Source organism: Sphaerulina musiva (genome assembly GCF_000320565.1).
Source record: "Sphaerulina musiva SO2202 unplaced genomic scaffold SEPMUscaffold_3, whole genome shotgun sequence".
Taxonomy (NCBI): Eukaryota; Fungi; Ascomycota; class Dothideomycetes; order Mycosphaerellales; family Mycosphaerellaceae; genus Sphaerulina; species Sphaerulina musiva.
Window position 1 is genome coordinate 2551724 of NW_016017385.1, and position 26611 is coordinate 2578334.

The 26611-nt window shown below is 47.3% G+C and overlaps 9 protein-coding genes across 9 annotated transcripts; 6 read left to right on the forward strand and 3 right to left on the reverse strand.

Moving 5' to 3' along the window:
- Positions 1-222: 222 nt before the first annotated feature.
- SEPMUDRAFT_148414 (glycoside hydrolase family 47 protein) lies at positions 223-3998 on the reverse strand. The gene is made up of 4 exons (XM_016904912.1): positions 2001-3998; positions 1766-1934; positions 1558-1632; positions 223-1437 (listed from the first exon to the last, which is right to left on the reverse strand). The coding sequence occupies exons 1-4, from the start codon at positions 3879-3881 to the stop codon at positions 239-241; spliced, it is 3324 nt and encodes a 1107-aa protein (XP_016762950.1). The 5' UTR covers positions 3882-3998; the 3' UTR covers positions 223-238.
- A 238-nt stretch (positions 3999-4236) lies between these two features.
- On the forward strand, positions 4237-6814 carry SEPMUDRAFT_148415 (uncharacterized protein). Its single transcript, XM_016904913.1, has one exon. It carries the CDS (start codon positions 4382-4384, stop codon positions 6548-6550), a length of 2169 nt encoding a protein of 722 aa, XP_016762951.1. The 5' UTR covers positions 4237-4381; the 3' UTR covers positions 6551-6814.
- Positions 6815-7101: 287 nt separating this feature from the next.
- SEPMUDRAFT_132408 (uncharacterized protein) lies at positions 7102-9047 on the forward strand (the record flags this gene model as incomplete). The annotated part of the gene is made up of 2 exons (XM_016902492.1): positions 7102-7825; positions 7922-9047. The coding sequence occupies 2 exons, from the start codon at positions 7102-7104 to the stop codon at positions 8752-8754; spliced, it is 1557 nt and encodes a 518-aa protein (XP_016762952.1). The 3' UTR covers positions 8755-9047.
- Positions 9048-10175: 1128 nt separating this feature from the next.
- SEPMUDRAFT_155452 (uncharacterized protein) lies at positions 10176-12149 on the reverse strand (the record flags this gene model as incomplete). Its single annotated transcript, XM_016907621.1, has 3 exons — positions 10176-11259; positions 11396-11821; positions 12109-12149. 3 exons carry the CDS (start codon positions 12147-12149, stop codon positions 10176-10178), a joined length of 1551 nt encoding a protein of 516 aa, XP_016762953.1.
- Positions 12150-12422: 273 nt separating this feature from the next.
- SEPMUDRAFT_148416 (uncharacterized protein) lies at positions 12423-12989 on the forward strand (the record flags this gene model as incomplete). Its single annotated transcript, XM_016904914.1, has 3 exons — positions 12423-12550; positions 12661-12787; positions 12855-12989. The coding sequence occupies exons 1-3, from the start codon at positions 12516-12518 to the stop codon at positions 12987-12989; spliced, it is 297 nt and encodes a 98-aa protein (XP_016762954.1). The 5' UTR covers positions 12423-12515.
- Positions 12990-22239: 9250 nt separating this feature from the next.
- SEPMUDRAFT_132410 (uncharacterized protein) lies at positions 22240-23152 on the forward strand. Its single transcript, XM_016902493.1, has 2 exons — positions 22240-22287; positions 22352-23152. The coding sequence occupies exons 1-2, from the start codon at positions 22269-22271 to the stop codon at positions 23059-23061; spliced, it is 729 nt and encodes a 242-aa protein (XP_016762955.1). The 5' UTR covers positions 22240-22268; the 3' UTR covers positions 23062-23152.
- A 416-nt stretch (positions 23153-23568) lies between these two features.
- On the forward strand, positions 23569-24504 carry SEPMUDRAFT_40055 (uncharacterized protein; the record flags this gene model as incomplete). Its single annotated transcript, XM_016908769.1, has 2 exons — positions 23569-24209; positions 24297-24504. 2 exons carry the CDS (start codon positions 23569-23571, stop codon positions 24502-24504), a joined length of 849 nt encoding a protein of 282 aa, XP_016762956.1.
- A 20-nt stretch (positions 24505-24524) lies between these two features.
- On the reverse strand, positions 24525-25906 carry SEPMUDRAFT_148418 (uncharacterized protein). Its single transcript, XM_016904915.1, has one exon. It carries the CDS (start codon positions 25866-25868, stop codon positions 25464-25466), a length of 405 nt encoding a protein of 134 aa, XP_016762957.1. The 5' UTR covers positions 25869-25906; the 3' UTR covers positions 24525-25463.
- A 40-nt stretch (positions 25907-25946) lies between these two features.
- Positions 25947-26443, forward strand: SEPMUDRAFT_148419 (uncharacterized protein). The gene has a single exon (XM_016904916.1). The coding sequence runs from the start codon at positions 26181-26183 to the stop codon at positions 26415-26417; it is 237 nt and encodes a 78-aa protein (XP_016762958.1). The 5' UTR covers positions 25947-26180; the 3' UTR covers positions 26418-26443.
- Positions 26444-26611: the final 168 nt, after the last annotated feature.

The window sequence follows — 26611 nt, forward strand, 5'->3', positions numbered from 1 at the left end:
GAAAGTCTACACTAAACCACACACCATACCACACATTTCACACATTTCACACATTTCACACTTCTCGGTACATATAGGCATCTTAGCCTCGTATAGTCGCCCTCCTTAGGAGGTATTATAAACCCATTTCAATCTATGCATGTCATTGGAAGAAAAAAAAAAAAGAAACAGACCAAAGAACAGCTAGCATCATAAACCAACAACAACAAGTTGATTTATTTGGGAAATATATCCTAACCTAAGCCATCAACAGGTTACCAATAGGAACACCCATACTCTCGAACCAATATCGTCGTTTGACACCCATGCCTTGGCCCATATCCGCACCAGCGCCAGCTACACCTCCACTCTTGCGCGAAGAAGAAGAAGAAGAAGAAGAACGAGAAACTTCTTGAATCTTGCCAGATGCGTCGAATCTACCGGTGACGCTCGCGACTCTCTTCAATAGACTTGCTGCATCCTCTTGTGGGAATTCGCGAGAACCTTCGGCGGCAACGTTGACGCCATATCGGACAGTGGGAATGTGGCTCCCATCGACCATGCACATGGCAATCGAATGCGGTCTGACCAGCCCGTTTGGAGTCTTTTGAACGTGATCTAAAAGCGGTCGGACGAGGCCTTCTTCATTCCTGTGAGATCCGTCTCCGCTGTCTTTGGAGAAGTTACTGACAACCACTACAAGCTGCAAAGAATCCTTGCCCGAAACAAAGGCTGGAATATGCTCCAACTTCTCCCCAAACGAACACCCACCCCGAAGTACAACAAGAATTTGATATCTCCTCGTAATGTGCGCAGGGAGTCGATGTTGACAAAGTGTATCGTCAAGGTAGTAAATGTTCTTCAGAGGGAGCTGACCAGCTGGAATAGCGAGCACGTCAATATCCATTCCAGAGCCTCCAGGGGGATGGGATCCGATCCCGGTGGGCAGGATGGCTGGAATCAGTTGTCTCGTGATTGGGCCTGGGATCGTCTGAGCTCGCCGGGGACTACTGGCAGCTGAAGGTGCAGCACCAATGTTACTGCGAAGTTTTTCCGAGAATTTGTCAGTCCCAGGGAAGATTTTGTTGACCATATTGTCGATTTCGTCCCACATTGCGTCGAAGGTACCGTTTTCCAAAAGATCGAGCTCCGCCACTGGAGCGGCGCCGTCGCCATCATCATCATCAGTGCTTTCATCTAAAGGGGGAAGATCCAGCACGAGATCGATCATCTCCAAATCTTTGTGGCGCGTGAAGTGAGGGTCATTGGCATTCAGGTCCTTCAATGCACTACCTGCAAGCAGAACTCGCTGGTCTTTCCCGAGATTCCAGTTGGCAATCGTATTGATGCGATACTCCTCTCCTGCTATAATCACTTCTTGTCTATCTGGCAGTAGCAATTTTCTCGGTTCTTGAATCATACCAAGGCGCAAATTGGAGAGAGACAGGAGTAGTATGCCTGAAGGGTGATTGTTAGCGGGTCTCTTAGGCTGCTGATTGTGCCGTGCCTTGAGGCAACTCAGCAGTACGCGCACGAAGCCGAAAGCTGAGACTGCGGATTGGATCTGAATATACGTACCGTCCGGCACACTATGCGCAAATGATCCTCGGTCCGCATCCGGAATAATTGCCGGGAAAGTGAGCGTTGTGGTGACTGGAAAGAAAAGACTGTCAGCGAGCGTTCTCTACATCTACCCGCGTGGCATAGACAAACGCGTCCGCGGTCGATCTGCCCTCTGGCCCAACCACTTCTTCCTGCGCATGTCCGCGACTGTATGAGTACTCACCTGGAACGACAATGGGCGAAGAAAGCCCCTTCGCAGGCACAAGACTTTGCGGCAATGTCCAAGGGTAGAATGTATAGTTGGTAGGACTATGCACATCCGCAAAGGAGATGCCAGGACCGTAGTTCGAACTTTCTTCTAAAGGGGAAGAGCGGTGAGGTTGGACTGGGACCTGAGTGAAGTTAGCCAATGTGAACGAGTTGATTACCCGCTGCAGGAAGAGGTAGTTGACACGTACCAAATGAAGCTGTGCAAGTGCTGCCGCATGGAATAGATCTGCTCTGTTGGCAATGTTGCTGACTGTCAGGGGCAAAGCCGATGGAGGCGCTGGACACTTGGCTGCTGTTGCTGGAGCGTACAGTCGCTCGTCGCGCTTGTTGAGCGGCCCAAAAGCCTGGTCGTGTCGGACAGACTCCGGGATGACGAGAGGATGGCCTTCCGTAGTAAAGACAATAGGTCGATCGAGTTTGTTGAGTGGATGATCTGGCGCGAAGAGCAGATACAGGTACTTTGCAGTCTCGCCCAGGAAGAAGCTTTCCATGCGATCTCTTTGCCTGCCCGTCGTGACATCCTCGAGAGAAGCCCAGCCACACTCGGTCCAGCAACTTTTTCGAATGTCACGTAGAGTCATCTCGCCGACGTGAAGGTAATAAGGGTCCTTGGTGGCCTGAAAGAGGTAGAAGGTGCTCTCTATGAACTCGGGGCGGCCGGCCCAGTGCTTCATAGTCTCGAGATGGGTACTGCCCACGTTCCAGCGTTCCGGCAGTGCGCCGAATCTTGTCCACAGCGCGCTCCACAACAGGTGAGACTCGATTGCCTCGTCCAGCTCTCCGGCCAAGACGAGTAAGCCTGGCCAGTATGCAGAAAGGTTGTCAATCCACGGAGCACGATCGGCTCCCGAGAGGTAGTCGACTTGAGCGTGGAAAGGATGCTTGACCGACGTTGGTCCGCGATAGACGTGCCTTTTGACTGCAGCGTGAGCCTGTTCCCATACGCGGAGGAAACTGTCGGGCGATTCGGTAGAATAGTTGTTTGGGTTGTATGGCAAGTTGGAAAGCAAAATGTGGGACTTGAGAGAATACTCGAAAAATGAATCAATGCCGGCGCCGATACCCGAGAGGACTGGGCCATGTGGTAGCCAGTGACCGGTCTCGGCATCGATGCCGTGCCCCAACAGGTCAATGGGTGATCTCTGATTCCAGATGGCCCAGAACGCTTTCTTGGCGACCTGCTCGAAGCGAATGTCCCCAGTCATGCGACTGAGTGCTGTGAACTCCAAGACCAGACTGCCAGCACCGGCGGTACAGGTCTCAGTGATCTCGCGGGGTGCTGTAGAGGTACCGTCTGCGCGACAGAAGCCTTTGTCTGCGTCTCGGTAGAAGGGAATGCCGTGACGCAGGTTGACTCTCGGATAGGGAATGTCAGTAGGGGTGCTGAACGCAGGAAGCAGCCTTTCAGCCAAGTCTTTGGCCAGACGGAGCAATTGTCCGTTGTATCGAAAGCCATTCTTCCACTTAATGCCTGGCTTTCTGCCCTCCTCCCAGATCGGATTGTATCCCGTGATGGGGAGATCGCCTAGAGCAAACAGGTGTGCAGACAGTAGTCCTCCCACGCCGCGGATGTTGGTCTCGAAGACCTGTACCTTGCTGTCCAAATCAAAGCCGCACGCCCGCGTACCACACCCCGTTCCGTCGCCGTACAGGTCGACGACACTCTCGACGCCGTCCTGAAAATCGCGCAGTGGATTGCGCCTGTCGGCCGTATCGTCCTGCGGGCCGGAAGCAAGGATGGCCAATGTCGACAGCGAGTCAATGAGCGTCAGGCTGTAGTTGCCCAGCACATCGTTCTCGCCCTGATCGGCGCCCCGGCCACGTCGTCGTGTCAAGGGCTGGCACGATATGGGCTTCAGCTCGTCTTCGGGAAAGGCGACGTGCATGTAGTTGTCGAAGCCATGGTAGAAGAGGTGTTCGGTGCTGCGGCGGAGGTGGGCGACGTGGTCATCGGTCATGCCATGAGCGAGCGACACGCACCAGGCGCTCAGCGCAACGGCGACGAACATGGGCCATATCCTGCTGGTCGAGGCCGATCGTGGTAGGCGGGGGGATGCCTTCAGCTGCATCAGCGGTCATGAGCCGCCCGCCGCGTTGCTTGCTTGACGTGCCACGCGTGTCACGAGCAGCAGAGGTTCTGCATAGGAAGGTCTCTTGCGTCGGCGACGGAACTGTGCGACGGCGAGGTGGTGGTGGTGGGCGGTGGCAGTCGAGTCGTCGAGTGGTCGGAGAGCGAAGAGGAGAGGTGTCAGTAGACCTTACAGGTAAGGTGCATGTACCTTTAGTTCAACACGTGGAAAAAGGCAATGGCATGCATGGATGTCATTACCGAGCAGAGCCGCATCGAAGAAGTTCCGCCCGGCAGACCTCGAGCAGTAGAAACTTGAACAGCAACGGACTACCTCATCCCCCCCATTCCTGTTCTTCACTTCCATTGTACCAACAGTCCTCAGTCCTTTCCTTCTCCCGCTCGACAGGAAATCAGGAACAACACAAGGCGGCATCGTCAGCTTCAAGACAGGATCGGGCAGCACAGGACACAGGACGGGACACAGCAAGAAACGCGACCATGCTGCTGCGAGCAGTGCTCCACGCATCCAGACCAGCGACACCATCCCCTTCACACCTTCGACATGGCGCATTGACGACATCACTGCCTTTTGCTTCCCTTCGCACACGAACATTCGCCTCCAAGACTTCACCGCCGCCCTCAGGCAAGCGACCGCCTCCGCCACCGAAACCATTCAAACCCAGCTCGACGACAGGCCGAGCTCGTCAGACGTCCCCGGGAACGACGGTACCGAAAGATCAGACATGGACACCCAAAGATGGGATCAAATTTGATAAAAAGCCCAGCGCTGCGACACCCAAGGGAGCTGGCGCAGCATCAGCGACCGCCGCGGGAGTGGGCCATGCTGTTTCATCGCCGGTAGAAGGCGCAAGGACCACCGATGCAGCTTCGACGCAGTCGCCGCTAGGAGGGGATAATGAACCCACTCAGCAGATTCTGCAAATGTTTCAAGAGGGAAAGGGTATTGCTGATATTGCCAAGTTTGTGCAACAGTTGCCGCCGGACCAGCAGCAGAAATTGAAAGACATGACGCCTGATGTACCGCCCTTGACGACGCAGCAGTTCCAGAAGGCGGAGGAGATGCGCAGTGCGGGCAAGAGTTGGGAGGACATTGCAGCTGAAATCAAGTTGCCGGTGAATGAGATGAGGGCACAGGTGGGTGGCATGGAAAGTGCGAAGGAGCCGGCTGCTCAAGAACCATTGGCGCAAAAGTTAGACGCAGATGAGCCAGTCGCTGGTTCGATACGGGACCAGGCACAGGAGAAAGTAGCGGCCTCAGAAAACACTCCAGCTCCAGATGTGGGCGAGGAAACAGGTCCGAAGCAGACCGGACCCCTCCCAGACCTGCGACATGGCATTCCCAGCACGTTCGACTTGGAGTTCAACCAAGCAAAGACGAGAGACAAGCAGCAAGATGCAGCAGAGTCGGAAAAGGATACCTTTGACTTGATTGACAAGGCTCAGCGCAGGCCAAAAGATGATGGCGAGGAGGGCGAGAAGCAGTACGATCGCAAGGCGTACGAGACTTCTCTGGACAGGAGACGTGAAATGCTCATGAACTACCTCTACGCCGCAGTTCTCGTCTGGGCACTTTTGAGCGGCTTCTACCTCGGCCGACCGTTCGGTGAATATGACGAACTTCCTGCAGGTCTCACGCAAGACGAAGCTGCTGGCTGGACACCACAGAAGATCTGGAATCGCATCCGAGGAAGACTGGGGAACCAGGTCGGCCACTACACTGAACCTGCTTTCCCCAAGCTCCTCCCAGATGTGCCTGAATCGCAACGACCGCCATTCACACTCGTCTTGTCGCTCGAAGATCTCATGATCCATACGACCTGGGACACCAAACACGGCTACCGTACCGCCAAGCGTCCCGGAATTGACTACTTCATTCGCTACTTGTCACAATACTATGAACTCGTTCTCTTCACCTCCGCACCTCGATCGATGGCCGACCCGATCGTCGCCAAGCTCGACCCCTACCACTTCATCATGTGGCCTCTCGGTCGTGAAGCCACCAAGTACGAAAACGGCGAGTACATCAAAGATCTCTCCTACCTCAACCGTGATCTCAAGAAGACCATCATCATCGACACCCACGCGCCGCACGTCAAGAACCAGCCCGAGAACGCCATTGTCATCCCCAAATGGAATGGCAGCCCGAAGGACACTCACACCAAAGACCTGGTAGCACTAATTCCCTTCCTCGAATACGTCGCCACAATGGGCACAGAAGACGTCCGCCAAGTCCTCAAATCGTTTGAAGGACAGTCCATCTCCGAAGAATTTGCCCGTCGAGAACAAGTGGCTCGCGAGAAATTTCAAGCACAACTCGCCGCCGAGCAACGAAGAAAACCCAAGTTCTCTCTCGGCAGCATCGTCACTGGCTTGGGAGTACAGGGTGGAAGCGGTGGTGGCATGGTTCTTGCGGATGGACAAAGTGTTGCCGAGGGCTTGAAGCAGGGCAAAATGCTGAGTGATCAGATCCGGGAACAAGGACAAAAACAGTATGAGCATTTGGAGAAGCAGATTCGGGAGAACGGTGAGCAATGGCTGAAAGAGGAGGCCGAGGAGATGAAGAAATTGCAAGAGGCGCAGATGAAGGACATGAAGGCCGGAGCTGCCAGTTGGTTCGGGCTAGGTGGTGGAGCAAAGAAGGAATAGAAGAAGCGTTGACGAAGACGCATTGAATGTGGGTTCTCTACTCTTATGAGAAACTAGCTACGGCTAGTTCAGATTGTGCATGAATGATGCATTTTAGCGGGCGGCGGAAGGGGGGTGTGAGAGAGACAAAAGAATACATGCTGTATAGCCACTATGAGCGCCTGGACACCTGAGCGAGCCGGACGAGGTTTGCACATGTGTATGTACGTTATTGAGTGTTGTATCAAGAAGGGAATAACGAACGAAATACATTATCATAAAGACATCCCATCTACAGACTACACGTCGAACCGAACCCTGATTCCTTGGCATCTCCACTTTTCTGCGGACTACACACTTTCTCTCCCCCGAAAGCCACTCAGGTCCTATACCATCATCCCAGCCCAACAACAACGACACAACAACAACAATAACATCAAAACGACTACTCCCAACGACTACTGAAAATGCTGCTGATCATCTCCAGTTGAATAGCAAGTAAGCAAGCATGAAATGGCTTCGGTGCAAGCAACAACGCGGTCATTGGAAACGTTAATATCCTCAATTATAATATGCCCAATCCACTCAAGAAAAAGCTTCAACTCAAGCGATTAAATTCTGCCATACAAGCCAAAGCGAAAATCAAAGCCAACACATCTCTTTCCTCTGTTAAAAACCCTGCTGTTGCTGCTGCTGCTGGAGGTGGTGGTCGTCGTGATGATTGGGGCAGTTTTGAAAGATCTCAGGCAAAGCTTGCACTGCGACATGTGAGCTTGCAACCGGTATTGAGTGCAGAGCATTCAACACGGCCGTCGAAGGTGAAGGTTGTGCGGATGTGGAAGTTACGGGAGGAAGCAAGAAGAAACAAGTCGATTGAGAAGAGGAAGTCTTTTGATATCTGGCGAAAGCTGTTCGAGCTTTTTTCTTCCGCAGCTGCTGCCATTACTGCTCCGTTTGTGCGACGCACGCGTCCACATCCGTTCGCGCGGGCCTCGGTTCTCCAAACTCATTCACCATCGACTGTGAGATCTAGAGTCAGGCGACGACGAGCCAGAGTAAGTTCCGCTCCCAATTTATATTATGGTTCTATTGAGCAATTGCAAAAGATTCTGGGTCTCGATGAAGATGCTTCTCCGGATCGGGATGTTATTTTCTTGGCTCTGGATTTGGAATGGGAGCGCAAGGGAATCAGGCGGAAGATTACGGAAATTGGGATCACGACCCTGAGGATGAGTGATATTGTGGGTGTTGAGCCCGGGGCTTGGCTGAGGGGTTGGAAGGAGAAAATGGAACATGGTATGTCTTCTGTTTTATCATTGTTGTCTTCCCAGGAATATCATATCTCGCTCTTCGGTTGTGAACAGAGGTAGACAGACTAACATCCACATCCAGTCCACATCGTCACCCACGCCTGCACTGATGCCTCCTACGCAATGTCCTCCTCTCTCTTCGCCAAAAACTCATTATACATGACCCGCTCTGCTGCTTCGGCTTATGTCCAAAACCTTGTGACCACCCTACTCTCCTCAACCACAACAACACCACCACCAACACCAATGACCTCTCCCCGCATAATCGTAGTAGGCCAATCGGTCTGGACCGACATCGTAGCTCTCCGATACGACCGCTCCTTCCGCCTCCACCTTCCCAACATGCTGAAGCGCAAGACCTCCAGCTCCAGCTCGAGCGACAGTGATCCCTCCTCCGCCACCACCACCACCAACACCCCAAACTCACCATTCTACATCTTCGACACCCACAAACTCGCTCTCTCCGCCAGTGCCTCCGGCGGCCAATTCATAGGAGGTCTCCGCCTCGCATCCATCGCGCTCAATCTCGGAATCGAAGCACAGTATCGCACCCCGAGGACAGACACTAGACAAGCTTTGCAGGATTTCGTGCACTATGGATCGGATCCTCTCGTGGGCATGGATTTGAAGGGTTGTCATAATGCTAGTAATGATGCTGCGTATGCTTTGATGACTATGTTGTTGCTTGGGTTGAGGTGGAGGGAGTTTGTGGGGAGTGATGGGGTGAGGGCGGGGAAGGTTTGGGAGCAGACGGGGGGATTGGTTGCTGATGTGGGGGATGGTGGCGGTGGTGGTGATGCTGGTGCAGGAGGGACTTTTGGGGAAAATGAGAAGAGTTCGAAGGAGAAGAAGCTATTGTCGTGGAGAGAGTGGCTCGGGCAGACCTTGCGTGGTTGTTTTCGGGTGGAGAAATGAGCATGACCTGACTAACTCCAGACTCCTGATCTGGTCTGCTCAATCTTTGATCTTCTACACGATCAACCCGGCCGCTCGAATCTCTCGGCACCTATGAAGCAGCAGCCATACACCACACCCGGACTCCTCGAAAAGCCTAAATATGATCGCCAACCCAGCCGAATGAAGCAGCAGCCATACACCAGACCCGAACTCCTCTTCAAACCAGGCGAACTCGCAGTTTCTCACATCTACCGTCTCTCTCTCCCTCCCTCGCCGCGCCACATTATAGACTAAGCATATCCAAAACATCCCAGATTTCCATCTTTCCGATCTATCTATAATCCAATTCTGCCTTCGCTAAAATCACAGCTTCGAGACTTGTTGTTACATATAGCATTCATCCCATCCCATCCCATCACACACACACACACACACACACACACAAACAAGAAAAGTCTGATTCCCATGCTAAAAAAGCGCCCTTCGCAGTAAAATCATCATGACTCTCGCATCTGAGAAAACAAAAAGGGCAAGGGCTACCGCGAGTCGTACCTTGCGTTTTTTCTTTTGATTGCACAAGATAAAACAGATAATTCCTCCGTCGTTATAGCCCAAGAAAACATCAAAAAGTTGCCTCCGGGGGAGGGAGAGGGAGAGGGAGAGGGAGAGGGAAGGTAAGATATCATCTCCCCACGCCTTTTCCTTCGAGGGTTTTTGCTGCTGGGAGAAAAAATGGGCTTCTCTGCATAGGTATATGTACGAGTGGGATCTGTATAGGAAGATGAGAGCTGGCACAAAAAGACGATGTCTACCTGCCTAGCTAGCGGGAGACTGTCGCGGGAATGAGTCCTGTGCTAGTGATGCGTGAGGGATGGAGGGGTATGTTTGGAGGGGAGAATTGATATTGTTGTTATTGTTGGAGTGATACTATTAGGTTTTGGATGGAAGGCTGAAGGCTGTAGGAGGAGGATGTATCAATCGAGGCCTATTCAGCAGCAACAGGAGATATGGGGCGGCAGCTTATCGATCGATGGATGGAAAGGAATCGGCCTGCGATGGCAGTGCTGCTGTATGTACATGGACATGTATATGTAGATGTCTGTTTTGCACACGCGAAAAGGTCGTATAACTGATCGGCTTACTGCGCAGCTTTGGCTGAGGGAGGTGAATCAATGTCCAAATGCCAACAAAAAAAAAGAAGAAAAGAAAAGAAAAGAAAGGAAGAAAAGACCAAGCAAAAAGGCTGACATTCAGAACCAAATGAATTGAAGCCCCTCTTCAGGTATAGGTACCCGGTATGTACAAATATCTTCTCAACCTCCTAAGCCACTATCCATATTCCCAATCCCATCACCAAAAAAAAAAAAGAAAATCTCACCACCGCAATCAATCCCTCAATCCATCCAAAATTTAAATCCTCATCTATCCCAAACAAAATTTCATCTCAATCTCTCCAAAAATGTAAATTCCTTCTGTATCTCAATCATCCCTATTATCCCCTCCTCCTCCTCCTCCCCTTCTCTTCTCCCCGTCGCCGTGCTCATCCTCCTCTCTACCCGAAAATTCAACGGTGCCCAACGATTTCCTACTGATGAAGCTTCCTCATCAACATCAAGATTATCAAGATTATCCCTTATACCTCTTCTTCTCAGAGACGACACATTTCGCTCATCAAGATTTTTCGATTGATTCATTGTTTTACGTAAGAGTAGATTCTCCTCTTTCAGTTTTTGTGCATTTTCTTTTGTGAGTTTTAATTCGTGTTGTAAGGAGGTTATTATTGACGAAGATGAATTTTCGTTATCGTCGGTATCGTCGTTGTCGTCGGTGTCGTTATCGTTGTCGTTGTCCCCGTTGGCGATGGTGGCGATGGTGGTTGTTGTTTTTGTTCCTGCAGAAGAAACAGGCCGACGCAAATTTTCAATTTCTCGATATGCAATTTCTAAGCGTTGTTGAAGATTGGAGAAGCGGAGGAGCCATTGGTTATCGTTTTCGTTATTTTCGTTGTTGGTGGTGGGATTTTCGTCGTTATCATCGGCATTCTCAGCATCATGGTGAGTCGGTATACTGTTGCTGTCGCTGGTACTGAACCTCGCCTTATTTTTGTTTTTCTTCAAAGCCAATTTCTCCGCTTCAAGTTCTTGTTCCTTCTCATCAACCTCTTCCAATTTAATTTTCGCTTCTTGTTCAAATTCCAACGCTTCTCTTTCTCGAAGTTCTGCTTGGAGGAGTTTTTGCTGGAGAAGGTTTTCTTTTTGAGCGAGATTTTTTTCTTTTTGTGCGATGGTTTTTTCTTTTTGCTTGAGATTTTTTTCTCGTTGGGCGAGATCTTTCTTGGCAGTAGCATCTCGTTCTGAAGAGAAAGAGGAGGAAGAGGAAGAGGGAGATTTGGGTCTTGTAACTGGCCAATTCTCCGCATTCCTCCAGGAATGAAACTCGCAAATATACCAAAGAGTAGGTTGCAAATCATGCGGCGAGTCCAAAACGAGATGAATTAAATTATCGACGGTAAATTTGCCATACCTGAATAGCATACCAACAGCAACAGCAGCAGCAGCAAAAATTTAGTCAGATATATATCCCATAAATCATCCAGCACTCACTCACTCTCCTTGAAAAAATTTGGGTCCTCCCGGGGGGGGGGGGGGGGGAGCCTTACATATTACATAAAAATTGCCTGGTATCGAATTTAATTCGGAACGCATTGGGTGTATTTGTCGAAAGATGTATACTCCAGAAATGTTTTTCGCCGACAGTGACTCTGCCTTTGGTAGCGCGCAAGTATTCACCGCTTGACGCGTTTTTGAAGGCGATTTTTCCGTCGGAATTGGTTTGATGCTCGATGAACCATTGTTGTTTTTGCTCTCCGTTGAGGTTTGAGGTTTGGATACTGCCGTCTTGTGGTTGAATGCAGAGACCACTTGTTGCCGGTATGAGGAAATATGAGGCTTCTGTTGTGTTGCTGCTCATTTTCTTGTTGCTTTTTTGTTTGTTTTTGAGGAGTAGCTGGTTCTGGAGAGTAGGAGGAGGAGGAGGAGGAGGAGGAGGAGGAGGAGATAGAGGAATTTGGGAAAATGCAGTAATGCTACAACGACTGAGCATCTAGAGATCTAGACCCTCCCCGAAGAAGAATTACTCTACAGAAAAAAGTGTGGAATAATGTCAAAAAAATATCCGGAGAACTTTTTTCTTCCCCAATTGCAAGTGCCGCTCATGCAGACTATCCCCACGTCTTTGCAGTAGACAATTCAAACTAGAGGCTAGGAGGATATTGCATATATCGAACATCAATAGGTGCATCAACCATCCATCTATAACTTTACGGTATATTAACTTCACACCGGCTTCAGATCGACATTCTTTTTGGCCTACCTCCTACATGGTGAGCTTCCACGCTCGTCATACCATCTCATCTTACCCAAAGTTTTATTTTCTCAAGGAAAAAGGAGATCGTCGTTTTAATGCCTCTTGTTGCTTTTGCAGGAATTAGTTTCGTCTAGGTACGTTTTGAGCAAATGCAGAAAAGAGAAAAAAAGAGCTCTCTCCTCATTGAACTCGTTGAAATCGAACTAATGTACCTCCTACGGAGAGTTGACGTAAAAAATTGATGCGGGTGAGGGAAGTATATATCATACCTTTCGTAGAGATATACATTGGCATTGGACTTCTCTTTACGACCGTTCCTGATTCTTATATTCTATTCACTTTCCTCTCCGTCACCCGATACATCAACATCCACATCCACATCAACATCAACATCTATACCCATCTATCACAAAATGGCAGACCCAACAAAGACCGCAGAAGACACAACGTAAGTATCTTTTCTTTCTCATCGACTTCTCAAACCCTCCTTACCTCCCTACACATATCCCCCCCCCCTCCCCAAATCGAAAAAAAAGTACATATTAACAAAGAAAAAAGTAAAAACCCAACAGGAGCCGCCGGTGCTCTCACAGGCAAAGACTCCGCCGTAGGAGGTCTCACAGGCGGAAGAAAACCCGGCCCTGCCAATAATCGAAGTGATGATGATGATGATGATGAAAATAGTGTAAGTTTTCTCCCAAAAGTAATCTCAACAAAAAAAAGATATGCTAACCTCTTTTTTGTATAAATAGCCCGTCGACGGAAACGGAAAGGGAAAAAAAGACGAAGAAAATTCTTCCCTAAAAATTCGAATCCAATTGGATTTGGATGTGGAAATTCATTTGACGGCGAGAGTTAAGGGGGATATTACGATTGGGTTGTTGTAAGGAAAAAAAAAAAGAAAAATCCTCTTTGTGAGTTTTGTCTGTTTTGTAAGAGAGAGAGAGGGGAGAGGGGTGTTTTCTTTTTGGAGAGATGAAGATTTAGAGACAGAGATTGATTTTTGGGTGGTGAAATTAGGACGAAGTGATGATGATAGGGATGGGGATGGGGTTTTGGGTGGAAGTTGTAGGTAGGAGGTAGTGAGTGGGAGGGAGTGAGTGAGTGAGTGAGTGAGTGAGTGAGTGAGTGAGTGGTATAGCAGTTTGTTGGTTTTTGAGTAGTACCCCTGAAATGTTCCAATATCTTCAGCGCGATTCTCTATACTGATGATAATGATAATGATGATGGTGACGAGGACCACAAAAAGTGGCGGTACCTCCGCGGTTCCGAAAGTCTGTCTTCTTAGCAAAAATCCACCCCCCTTTAAGATAGATTCCATTACTTTGTAGAGTAATTATTCTATATATAGACTATAGAAATCGATTATAATACCCGCGTTGCAATCCTTATACTCTACGCTATCGCTAGATATATATTTGACCAAATTGCGACTGTCCTACTAGGAGTAAATACCTAAGTAGCTTAAAGACTCCTCTATAGAGCTAAAACTAGGGCTAATTCTAATAACTTTACTTAGATACTCGATTATATCGATCTATTGCCTTAGAGTAGTGCTCCTCGACGCGTAGAACTAGGATTAAGAACTTCTTTAAGGATTAGATAGGATGTAAGTGTAAAAGGATAAGATGTGTAGGCTGAAGTATCTAATAGAAATGTACTACTCGAATCGCTTAGGAGAAGAGTAGGAATGCGTCTTCTCCCTCTGTTTATAAGTATATCTTCGGAGTACCCGGAGGCTCTAGCCTCTCGGGTCTAATTTAGAATATCTCGATCTGAGATCTCCTACTCTAACTCTCTATAAACTATCTTAACTCGGTATCGGCGGTAAAGGTCTAGCCTAAACCCTCTTAAATCGTAGTAGCCCGTTCTAGCCTATTTTAGGTACTCCCGGGCTATTCCGGGTCTATCCTAAGATATCTATATCGCTGTCTAGTCTAGATCCTAATATTGCCTCCCCCGTTTTTGCAGTTGTCCTCGACCGTATAGGCCCCTGTTTTTTCTCTTTATTCCTAGGACAATAAGGCATTAAGTAAATAAACCTATAGAAAGTAATAGATCGCATTCGTCCGCCCTAGAATCTAATAGAGCCTTTTCTAGCGAATACCTTCTTTTAGTATAGAAAAGGGCGTCTTTTCCTAACAATTTTCTCTTTCCTTATACTAATATTACCGCTTTCCTAAAATTTTGTAAGTAAACTATTTTTCCTACCCTCTGTCTTAATAACTCCTCCTAGGGTAACCGGGGCTTTCCGGCCTATTCTAGGGTATTCTTAGCTAATTTAGACAGTAGTATACCTATCTAACTCGTCTTGCTATAGCTACCGCCTTACTGCCTAATAGCAATCTATACGTTAATTGTATTAGCGTCCTTAGCTCGGCCTCGGACGCCGAGGTCGTCGATACGGTATACCCTTCGGTACCTCTACCTATTTCCCTACCTCTTCGTAGGGACCGGTTAGACAGACCTTAACGATACCCTCTATAGTCTTTAAGACACTAGTCCTATATCTTGCTAGAAGTGTACTACCCGGTCCGGCTACTACTTCTAGATATCGTTCCGGCCTATTCTAGAGCGTCTTAGCCTAGACCGGTCCTAACCTTTCTATAGGTGCCCGCGGTATTCCGAAGTAGTATCGAGTTTATCGATAACCTCCGCTGTACTAACGATCTCGACGATACTACGCCTACTAAGCGCTAGGCCAACGCGGTAAAGGCTAGGACGTTTGCCGACGCCTTCTATAAGATCCTTAAAGGGTATATATCTCCCCGTCGCCCTATTCTAGGCCGTTTTAGGGCGTTACTAACTAAGTTTAGTAAATTTCCCTCGTTCTAGGAGGTTAACAATCTTTATATCTATCTTAGCGGTCCCTAGATAGATAAGTCTAGACCCTAGGTTAATCCTATTATCGCCTGTTACCGGGCTAAGTAGGAGAGGGAGGCGCTTAGTGCAGAGGGTACCCTAAAGAAGAAGAAAGTCGCCTCCGTATACGTACAACCCGACTAGGTAGCTCCTCGGTCCCGGCTTAAGCGGGCAAATACTACTATCCGCAGTTTGTATAAGTATATCGACCGGGTAAATCGAGTTTTAGTATATATTCCCCTCTATCTAGCTTATTCCGGGCTATTCTAACCCGTTTTAGGGCAAACACTCCGCTAAAACCCCTCTTCGCTACGACCTCCGTAAGCTACGGCTACTAAAAGTCTCTCGGGCGATAAAGCGGACCGGCCTAAAGGCCGATAATTCCGAAGGCGATAATTCCCCTACGGGAGAGGATAATAGTAGAGATAATAATAAGTCCTCTTAGGCGAATTAGGGTTACTAGGTTATTCTAGGCTATTCTAGGCCGTTTCTAGGGTGTTTCGGGTGTTTATAGATAATACCCCCTCTGTTTGTATAGTTCTTCGCAACAATGCTTTTTTTCGCTAGTAAATTATTAATATGTTTCCTTATATATACTATATAACGGGTTCTATATATTTCTGCCCTAAGGCGCCCCCTTCCTACGGGATTTCCGCTTTAACGTCTTAGTATATATCGTCTCGGGTACTTCCTAACCCTTTGCTTCCCGATTTATATAGTTTTGGTATACCTTTATTACTACAGGGCTAATATTGCTCGCTAGCTCCTAGGAGTTATCTTCCTCTCTATACCCTTTCTATAAAACTAGGTACGCCTATCGTCCCTGCCTATCTACCTTCTACCCCTTAATCTTGTCTACCTCGTAGACTTCGGGGTCGTCTATCTTAAACGATTTCGGGCTATTCTAGTCCCTCTTAGTATATTCTGCCTCGATATAGTCTTCTAGTATACTTACGTAGAAGGTCGGGTAGATTTTTATATCGTCGGGCAGTTCTAAGGTATATACTACGTCGTTGACTACGCGTATAACCTCGAATAGTCCGATATACTTATAGTCGAGCTTCTTAGAGTCCCTTACCGTAGACAAGTTCTTCGTAGATAGGTATACCTTGTCCCCGATTACGTACTTCTTTGCCTTGCGTCCCTCGTTATAGTACTTAGCTTAACTCTGCTTAGCTTTAACGAGCCTCTCCCGTAGGGTCTTCTAGAGACTAATTATTTTGTCGGCTAAGTCCTCCGCCCTTAGGGCATTCCCCCCGTTCTAGACTATATCGGGCTATCTTGCCCGTATAGGGTCCCTAACGTTACAGATCTAGAACGGGGTTACGCCGGTAGAAGCGTATTAGCTATCGTTATAGGCAAACTCTATAATATTAAGTAGCCTTACCTAATTGTCCTACTCGTAGTTATAGTAGGCGTAGAGGTACTGTTCTATAGTCTGATTCTACCGTTCGGTCTGTCTATCCGTCTACGGATAGAACGTAGTACTTAAGCCCCTCCGAACGCCTAGGTAGTAGTAGAATATACTCTAGAATTTTGAGGTAAACAGCGTCCCCCGATCTGTTACTATCGATACCGGGATGCTATATAAGCGAAATACGTCTTATAGGAAGAGGTCGGCTAGGTCTTCGGCAGTTATATCCTTCCGATATAGGGTATAATAGGCTATCTTAGAGTATCTGTCTATTACTACGTAGATACAGTCGTAGGTATAGCCTATAAAGGTAGATAGGGGAAGGTCCGTAACGAAGTCTATAGTTAAGTCTTCCTATAGGGCACTTAAGGCGTCTTCGGCTACTAGTAGGCCGTATAGTTTGTATCTCCTCGGTTTTACCCTAGTATACGTCGTATAGCTCGAAGTATAGTCTTTTACGTAGCTTCGTACCTTAGGCTACTAGAACCTCCTTAGTACGAGTTCGATCGTCCGTTAGAACCCGAAGTAGCCCGCTATCGGGTTATCGTAGTATTCTCGGAGTATTTCGAGCCTTAATAGTCCTTCTAGGACAAAGATACGGTCGTTCTAGCGCTATAGGCCGTCCTCGTACGTCTATCTTTAAGTCTATATTAGTAGAGAATCTAGAGTTTTAGCTTTCGAGACCTTCCCTGCCGTCTCGTCCGTAGTAGTATCTTCCCGAATTCTCTTAACTAGGCTCTAGTTCATCTCTGCCTATAGGTCGTAGCGGTAACCCGAGGTATTGCTAGCTATTTCTCTAACTACTATTATAGCCCGTACCGGGCTATCTTAGCCGGTAATAGGCTCTTCCGGGTTGATCTATCGCTATAGTATTTTTAATACAACGGAGGAGTCCTCCTAGTTTAGCTAGCGGCCGGAATAGTCGGGGTCTATATAATCTAGACGTCTGCTTACGCCGTCCGCTACCCCGTTAAGGCTCCCTACCCTATAGACTACCCTAAAATCTATAGTAGCGAGCTATTCCGCCTATCTTACCTATCTCCGGGAGAGGGTTTTAGTCGTTATAAACTATTGTAGGTTGTAGTAGTCGGTTATTAACTTAACTTAGTACTACGCGCCCTCTAAGTAATGTCTCTATACTTTAAAACATTCTACGATAGCAAGGAGTTCCCTATTATAGGTATTATAGTTCTTTTCTGCCGCGACTATCTTACGAGAGAAGAAGGCTACCGGGAACTATTATATCTTGCCCTAGAACTCATGTTACTATATTATAACGCCCGAGATTACGTAGCCTAATACGTCCGTTTCTACCCGGATAGCCCGTAATAGGTCGAAATACTTTAGAATCGGCGCTAAACAGAAAGCCTACTTTAGCTTAAAGAACGATTACTTAGCCTCCGGAGGCAGGTTAATCTTTACAGACTCTTTATTCCGTTACTTCTGCCCTCCCTTTACCGTATCGCCCTTTCTCTCCGTTAACCGGTTTAGGGGGGCTACGATTCGGGAGAAGTACTATATAAATCGTCGATAGTAATTAGCAAACCTAATAAAGATCCGAATATCCCTTACGGACTCTAGCTCTAGCTAATCCCGGACTGTAGCGACCCGTTCTAGCTCTATCTCGACCCCTCTTAGACTAACTAGGTACCCTAAGAAACTAACTTAGTCTCTATAGAAGTTACACTTAGTTATTTTAGTATAGAGCTTAGCCTTTTGTAGCCGTTCGAGGACCGTTACTACGTCTCGGGTATAATCCTCTTTATTCTAGGAGTAAATAAGGATATCGTCGAGGTATACTACGCAGATAATATCGATTAGGTCCTTAAGTATATTATTTATATACCCTTAGAACGTACCCGGGGTATTAGTAAGCCTAAAGGGTATAACGGTATACTTAAAGTAGCTATATCTAGTCCGGAATACAGTCTTCTACTCGTTACCCTCCTTAATTCTAAGTCGGTAGTACGCGTCTCTTATATCGAGTTTGGTAAAGATCTTTGCTCTAGATAACTAGTCTAGGGATTCTTAGATTAATAGTAGGGGATATCTGTTTTTGACCGTTACGGTATTTAGTCTACGGTAATCGACGTAGAGCCTAAGACCTCCGTCCTTCTTCTTCGCAAAGAGGATACCTACGCCGGCAGAGGAGCGAGAGGGCCTAATCTAGCCTCGGTCTAAGTATTCTTTAAGGTAGTTTCGGAGAACCTCTAATTCTGTCTCGGAAAGGTTGTAAAGAGGCCTCTATAGGGGTATCTTGCCTTCCTCTAGCTCAATTCCGAGCTTAAATAGCCTATAATCGGCTAGAATAGAGGTATCCTAACTAAAGAATATAGATACGTACTGTCGGTATACCTCGGGGAGCCCTTCTAGGTCTTTGTTAGTCCTATCGATAAGTAATAAGGATATTGCGTAAAGGACCGTACTAGGGTCTACGAGCTTAGTACGTATCCGTTCTAGGCCGATTATCGCTACTTTAGACTATTTGCGTCTAGTCTTCTTCTTCTAAGCTAGTATCTTAGTTAGGAAGTTTACCGAGGGGTTCTACTATTCTAGCTATAGTATACCGAGGATTATCTCGAACCTGTAGATCCTTCTAACGGCGATATAGGTAGTTCCGCCCCGTTTTAACCTATTACTAGCGGAAACTTTAAAAGGGACCTTTGTATATCCCGAAACCGCGAGGGCTTAGCTATTCAAGGTCTCGTACCTTGCCGAAGCCCCTCGTTCTAGAGTATAACCTATTTCTTTAGCTACTACCCTATCTAGGAAGTTTATCTAGGTACTATATTCTACTAGAGCGTAGATGTTTCGTCGCCCTATCGGTCCTTCTAGGGTTACTTTAACCCTAATCAAATTATATAGCCCTAGCTCCGTAGCCCGACGGCCGTACGGCTCTGCCGATCGTCGTTACTCCTCTATATATATTACTTATCCCGCTACCCGGAGTACTAGAGGGCGGGGCTAGCTTTTAGGGACCCCTTGTTCTCTTAAGCTACCTTATTAGGGCATTCTAGGCGTTTATAGCCCGTCTCGCCGTATCCGTAGTACCTAGGTAGAGGTCTAGTATCTCTAGGTCGGCTTAGTCGTCCTATCGACGGAGGTTAGCTCGTTTTAGAGTAACTTTAGGACCTCTTTGCGTAGATAGCGGTTTTACTAGTAGTATCGGACCGTCCGCGTTTGTTATCGCGTTTATCCTTCTAGCGATAATCCCTTTCGGCCTAGATAGCTCTCTAGTAGATATTTGCTGCTTCTTCGAAGGCCGTAACGGTAGTAAAGGTAGTAAGATTAATATTGATCCGATACTTAATCCTTCCGTCTAGGGCGCTTTTGAACTCTATAATCTTTGTTTATTCGTCCTCCGTTCTAAGCTCGTCCTAGTATTCCTTTAGGTCGGTTAAGAGCTCTGTTAGGGTTCGGAGGTTCTATTCGATAGATTTAATCGCGTCGTAGGCAATTTGTCGCCTCTCCTAGGGTATGCCTATCGTATTAAGTATATATTCCTTAAAGTCGGACTAAGATAGGGCGTTATAGGCCGGTTAGGATCGGAGTAAGTCTATAAACCGGTTCTACTAGGATCTTTGTTCGGTTGCTATCTATTCTTCCCTAAGTTCAATCTTGGTTTAAGCGTCTATATAGTAATCTAGGGCCCTTCGGAAGATTCGTTCGCAGTCGTCTCGCTATTCGATCTAGTTACGTCTGTTCTTTCCTTTAAATATATAGGGATTCCGTAGTTTAGGAATGAATTAGGCTAGAGATAGGCTAGGATAGCCTAGGATAGGGTCGTGTCTATTAGTTAGGAGGACTCCGGTTAGAGATTAGATTATCGTATTAGATTGTTTAAGTTGCTAAAGCAACTTAGTACGTTCCTCTCTAGCCTAGCTTACTCTAAGGAGTTGCTAGGCCTTAGCGGCCTCCGTCTCTTCGGCTTCTAGCTAAAGTACGACGTCTACTTCCGTTAGGGTACTAGTCGCTACCGAGTCCTAGGTACTCGATCCTAAGCGTATCGTATTCTTTAGACCTATAGTTAGAGATACTTCGTTGTACGATAAAGAAGCGATTCGTATATAAAAGGATAAGATGTATAGGCTAAAGTATCTAATAGAAATATACTACTCGAATCGCTTAGGAGAAGAGTAGGAATACGTCTTCTCCCTCTGTTTATAAGTATATCTTCGGAGTACCCGGAGGCTCTAGCCTCTTAGGTCTGATTTAGAATATCTCGATCTAAGATCTTCTACTCTAACTCTCTATAAACTATCTTAACTCGGTATCGGCGGTAAAGGTCTAGCCTAAACCCTCTTAAATCGTAGTAGCCCGTTCTAGCCTATCTTAGGTACTCCCGGGCTATTCCGGGTCTGTCCTAAGATATCTGTATCGCTGTCTAGTCTAGATCCTAACAGTAAGAGCTAAATAGAAGTAGCAAAACCAGCCCTAAGCAGCTAACTATACTATAGATTCAGTCCGTAATAATTTACTTAGATATCTACTCTAGGACCTAAAACTATAGTAGGTATAGAATATACTTAGGGGCAAAGCTTATTATCAAGCGGATCTAGTAGATAATCGACTAATCTATAGAAAAAGGGCCCTTAATAAGATTACTTTAGAGAAGCTCGATTTAGACGATAGGAAGCGATATATTAAGCAGGTTCTAGCTTTCAAAGTAGAGGAGGTTAAGCTTATCTTCTATAATAAGACTCTACTTAATTTTAGGGGTTATAGAGGCAAGAATTATATCTTAGTACTAAAAGAGGTAAATATCTACTTAGACTAGTTTAACCCTCGCTTTTTAAGGATATAGTAGGCCGCTGTCTCTTTAGAAACTCGTCTATAACGTAGGGTAGTTATTTAGAAGCTAGAATTAGATAATATAACTATTGAATTAGCCTCGGATCTAGCTAAAGTACAAGCTAAGATAGCTTCTTAGATAGAGAGGCAAATCTAGGCCTTAAAGGTAGAAAATACCCTAGAATAGGAGCTCCTTAAAGAAACTAATACTAGAATTAATACCTATAATACCTCTTTACCTCCTAGGCAAAGGAAGGGTAGGAAAAGACCTATTATAGTAGAGAAATTGTTTAAAGTTAAGAAGATATTAAGAGACAGAAAAAAGGAGGGTTTAGATTTAGTATTTTATACCTTCTAAGTCTATAGGGACTAACTTTTTAAGTACTATTAGGAAGTCTAGGCCTTATACCCTTATAAGGAGGTCTTTATTGTAGAAGATAACGTTAGTGTCTATTACAAAGTAAGAAGAATTGTTACTAGTTTAATCAAGGCCTAAAATATTAAGTTTTTGGATACCCCTACTAACTTACTAGACTTACAACTAATTAAGACCCTCTATAGTAATAAGAAGCGCTTACTTAAGCTATTCGTAATAGGCGTTATTAGCTTAGGGAAGTATATTTAGAAATTGGTAGAGGATAAAGTTTCTTATATTTAGTAGCAGAATTCTGAGTTTAGTAATTATATAGCAAGGAAGGCCTCTCTCTTATATTTTCAAGGTCTATATAATAAAGCAAAGCTCGCAGAACTACCCTATAGCAATAGATTCAAAGATAGTCTGTAATTCTATATAAAAAAATGTATATAAAGTTGATATATAAGGCTTTTGAGAATGCCAAGAAGACAGACTTTCGGAACCGCGGAGGTACCTCTTGTGCATATGCCATGCGGGTGAAATGATCGCTCTGTTGTGCTTCCTAATCTAGCAAATCCATCAATCCCGCATCGACAGATTAACTTTTGACGAACAAACGGTGGCGGCGAGTCTGTTCCCTCAGAATGTCTCTCTCAGAGAGCGATCATCAGGTGAAATTCTGTGAGCAGAAGCTCTTTTTTCGTTCGGTCCTGTTGAAAAAGAAAGAAATAAATTCACTTCAACATGGTTCTGGGCATCCTCAGTACGTACGACTTTTTACCTCCCCAACACAATCACTCTACATCTATACTGATATAAAACTCCAGCCGCAATCGCAGCATGTCCAGCAATAATCGGAACCACCGAAGCCGTCCGACACGGCCAACGGCAAAACTCACGAGAAGAACAACGCGGCCGCAAAACCAACCTCACAGTCTCACTCCTCCACCGCAGCGAATACACTTCCCAATTCGACGGCGCATACATTGTTCTCAAAGACCACAAACTCTGGATCGACACCACCGGCCTCGCGAACCATTTGCATCCCTTTTCAGGATATTTTCTCCCTTATCCGCACGACGACGTCGCGCAGAGTTGGCGAAAAGCGGGTTTTCGGAAAGCTGAGGGAATGGTTACGACGATTTCGAACGATCCGCCGTTTTTGAATTGGGTTTATGTGGATTGTGATAGTCATGAAGTTAAATTTGGGAAGAGGGATGAGGTGGAAGGACATCGTCTTGGGCCTTTTGATGTTACTAAGACGGATCGGAGATTGACGTTTGAGGGGTGGGAGGGTTTTGTTGCGGTTCAAGAGCACGATGGAGAGGATTTGTGGGCGTTGTATTTTGACGTGCATGATGATGGTTTGACGAGTGGTGAACGTGTCGGGACTCAAGCGTTACGAATGTTGGCGCTGGAGGTGTGGAGGAGAGAGTTGAGAGTCGATCGGGAGATGGCCATGGAGGAACGGTTGGAGAGGATACGGATGCGAAGGGAGGAAGAGGAGAGGAAGTCGGAGTCTACGACTGTTTCGTGATGGATCTACTTCACGACATCGATGTTGGGTAGAGAAAGAGAGAGAAAAAGAAAGGGGACCTTAGGCATTCACTCACTCAAGTGGAGCAATTACAACTTCTCCTTTTCCTTCTCGTCCAAAACATCATTATTCTGCATCCAAGCTACTCGCAGTAAATTATCGCTATAAGCTGTCTACTCAAAAGGATATCCTAGCAAATAATACCGTTGTTGCATAAAAACCGTTACCGACCGGCTAAAGAAGACCGAGGCCTCTTGATAGTGGAGAGTCTCTCTCTTTCTCCCTTCCGCGTAGCGGCATAGCAGGTAAGCCCAACGATACGCAGTATATGGGACAACCTTATTGGCAAGCGTCCCGAGAAGCATAGTAGTAGTAAAGTAGCAAAACGATGTGTATGCCACTACTCTTCAACAGCACAGCTACTCCTCATCACCATCACCATCCCCTCACCAAGAGTAGGTACATAATCCACCAGCAAAAAAAAAAAAAAAAAGAAAAAAAAAGAAAATGCACCCCCTACTAATCTCCCTCCTCCGCCTCATCTACCCCATCAACCTCCCCACCAAAACCCGCGATCGCCCCCTCCAAGTCCTCGCCTTAGGAATTTCTCGCTCAGCTACAGATTCTCTCCGTCAAGCACTCCTCCACCTCGGCTACATCAATTGCTACCATGGTTTCGATTATGTGAACGCTTCCAATCACTCTATCCAATGGATTCGACTTGGATGGGCGCAAGAGAATTCTGCCCCCCTTACTATTTCTCGCGAAGAATTTGATAGAGTCCTCGGTGATTGTGCCGCCGTCACAGATTTCCCCTGCGGTGGATTCGCCGAGGAACTTTTGGAGCTATACCCTTCTGCGCAGGTTATATTGAATTATCGCGATGATGTGGATGCGTGGGCGCACAGCGTGGCGAATACTCTTGAAGTGGTGGTGAAGGGCCAGGAGTGGGAAGAGTGGTTTTTGACGTTTTTTCAGTCGAATTTGTTTTGGAGACAACGCAGCCTTTATTGGGTGTGGTCGAGATTTTTTGATGGGGATTTTGAAGCCGCGGGGAAGGAGTGGTATCGGAGGCATTATGGGACGCTGGAGGAGAGGTTGAGGGGGAGTGGGAGGCGGTTTTTGAGGTGGAAGGTGGAGGATGGGTGGTGGGTACCTATTACCTTGAGGAATATGGCGAATGTTTTATTGGGATGGTACTTTGAACTGATTATTTCGTTTTTTTTTTCAATCAGGAAACCTCTCTGCGATTTCTTGGAAAAACCTATTCCAGAATGTGATTTCCCCCGTGGAAATGGGGCTGAAGAGTTTTTTACACGATTCGCTGCTGTCGAAGCAGCTCGTCGAGCGCAAGCGAGGCGGAATATGAAAGTCGTGGGTTTGATTGCTTCTTCTCTTTTGAGCGCTGGCGTTGCATTCATGATATTACGCAATAAGAAGTAAGATGAGATACAGGTGTTCTGCCTAGATTTAATTTTCGTGGTTCTAGAAAGATGTTCAGACATTCAGGTAGATGGATATGGATGATGAACAAATTGCTGTATAAACTCTAGAGATCAAGATATAGGTCCATACGGATCGTTGCTTTCTACCTCTAGGTCTGCTTCTACCTCTGCTTCTCCTCTCGTCCCTATTTCTCCCAGCATACCTAGTCTAGATATGTATCCAGCGTCCAGTCGTCCTCAGTCGAATCTTCTCTTGTGTGTATAAACGCAGCTCCGCGCGCGCGCGCCGCATGACCAACTTCGAGTAGTCTTGCCGATAGATCGTAACAGGGAACAGTTAGATACCTAGGCTTCCTCCAGAAGCCCGTCGAAGGGACCGGTCACATCGTGGTGCGCTGGCCAAGACAGTAGAGGCTGAGAAGAAGGCAGACACCGTTCGATATTGCCATCAGGGGCGGCGGCTGCGAATTTCGTGGGCGAGGACGATGTTCCGGGAGTCGTGACGGCTGGGAGGAAATGCGAGCGGGGTGGATGGAGGGTGGTATGGATGGGGTTGATGTCCCTTGGAAGACCATGGTATGGACTGCTTTTGTCGGCAGACTTAATGGCAGAGATGCTGAAAGAGCACGCGCTTGCTGTTCTTTATTGCTGGTCTGGACACACACGATCATCGGTGGCTGTGGTCTGAAAGTCTAGGCGAGCTCTTGTGGTTGTGAGAGGGTTGGTGCGACGAGCCTTGGCTTGACCTTCATAACTCCTCTGTGGGCAGTTCTGATGGTCGTCCTTGATCCGCGTATGCTATTACAGTAGCCCCTAATGCGGCGAATGCTGCTGGCTACATGACCAGAGTAGAAAGCGAAGTCTGCTCAGGTGTCTCCGCTGTGTATTTGACATATATATTGGATCGAATATGGTGCCATCCAATGAAATTACCACCATATGATCGTGCGCCGCGACTTATGGTGGGAAATCAGGTATGGCTCGATGGCTAACAGTTGGTTTCCATAGGTGCCACAACGAAAGTCCCTCGGACTCTAAACAACAACCTTTTTTTGTTTTCTTTTGCTTCGATTCTGGAGACAAGAAGACAGTCCGCTGCGTCGAGATACTTTTGCCATGCTCGACGACCTCTGAAAGTGTTGGTGTCGATATGCAGGACTTTTTGTACTTCCAGCTGCCCTGTTCGATCCACGGTGGTGGCCGTCTGGACATGAGGCATTGGTCCATGACGCCGTTTTCAAGCAGGAGCGACCCTTGGCAGACCACTGGCAGAGGCTCACTCGCCGCGTTCCTCTCAACCATCCATCCACACCACCACGACAACAGCAGCAGCCGAGCGCGGTGAGAGCGGCCAGACAGCATGACTATCGAGCGACGGCGAGCACCAATCCAGTGGCCAGTATCGGTCAGATGCCCCTTGTCCGCACCAGTTCTAAGTTGGTTGTTAAGGGCGGCCCGGAACCCTCTAATAAGTCACAGCAACGAACAGCAAACCATCAAAGACGGTGATGGAACTGCTCCCACAGGCTCTACTATTGCCGTTGCTTTGTATCGCTGACCTGAACCAAGTACAGGGCGCAGGGCTGCCATGTTCTGAAAGAGATTCTAGACAGGGTCGAGAAAACTGGCCGCGACGGCAAGCCACCGGGCAAAGGCAACGACCCGATCGAGATCATGCTCGCTGAAGATATATCTGAAGTCGGAGCTGCCCTCGGCGCCGCAGTAATTGAAACTCAAGCGTGGCCAGGCTTCCGCGCAGTTGAAGTGGAAAAGCGAGGATACCGCAGGCAGAAAGTGCTTCGATGGGGAGGAGTATACAATAGACGCACTCCCAGCGCGTCAAGGTGTGTGCGTCCATCTACTTCGCCGAGACCAGGGACAGTCACCATGACAGGGTCGCCAACATGGTAGAGCTTGGGAAGGCATCAACAGCTATGCTCTTACTCAAATCCATCTGAGGTGAGACACATCAATCCTGTTGACCTTGAAAGACGTGCTAACTCTTCGTAGACAACGAGCACGGTGGTGCACCATCTCCGACGCCGAGTGCTTCATTGCAACAACCGCGTCAAGACCCACGCGCCACCGTTCCCACGCATTCACCA

Bases quoted from the DNA above. Each gene is read 5' to 3' on its own strand.
- SEPMUDRAFT_148418 (XM_016904915.1), bottom strand. From the start codon at position 25,868: ATGCTGTCTGGCCGCTCTCACCGCGCTCGGCTGCTGCTGTTGTCGTGG.
- SEPMUDRAFT_148414 (XM_016904912.1), bottom strand. From the start codon at position 3,881: ATGCAGCTGAAGGCATCCCCCCGCCTACCACGATCGGCCTCGACCAGC. The intron at 1,633-1,765 runs GTGAGTACTCAT...TTTTCTTTCCAG, and splicing joins TTCGCCCATTGTCGTTCCAG to TCACCACAACGCTCACTTTC. The intron at 1,438-1,557 runs GTACGTATATTC...ATCACCCTTCAG, and splicing joins TGCGCATAGTGTGCCGGACG to GCATACTACTCCTGTCTCTC.
- SEPMUDRAFT_148419 (XM_016904916.1), top strand. From the start codon at position 26,181: ATGCTCGCTGAAGATATATCTGAAGTCGGAGCTGCCCTCGGCGCCGCA.
- SEPMUDRAFT_148415 (XM_016904913.1), top strand. From the start codon at position 4,382: ATGCTGCTGCGAGCAGTGCTCCACGCATCCAGACCAGCGACACCATCC.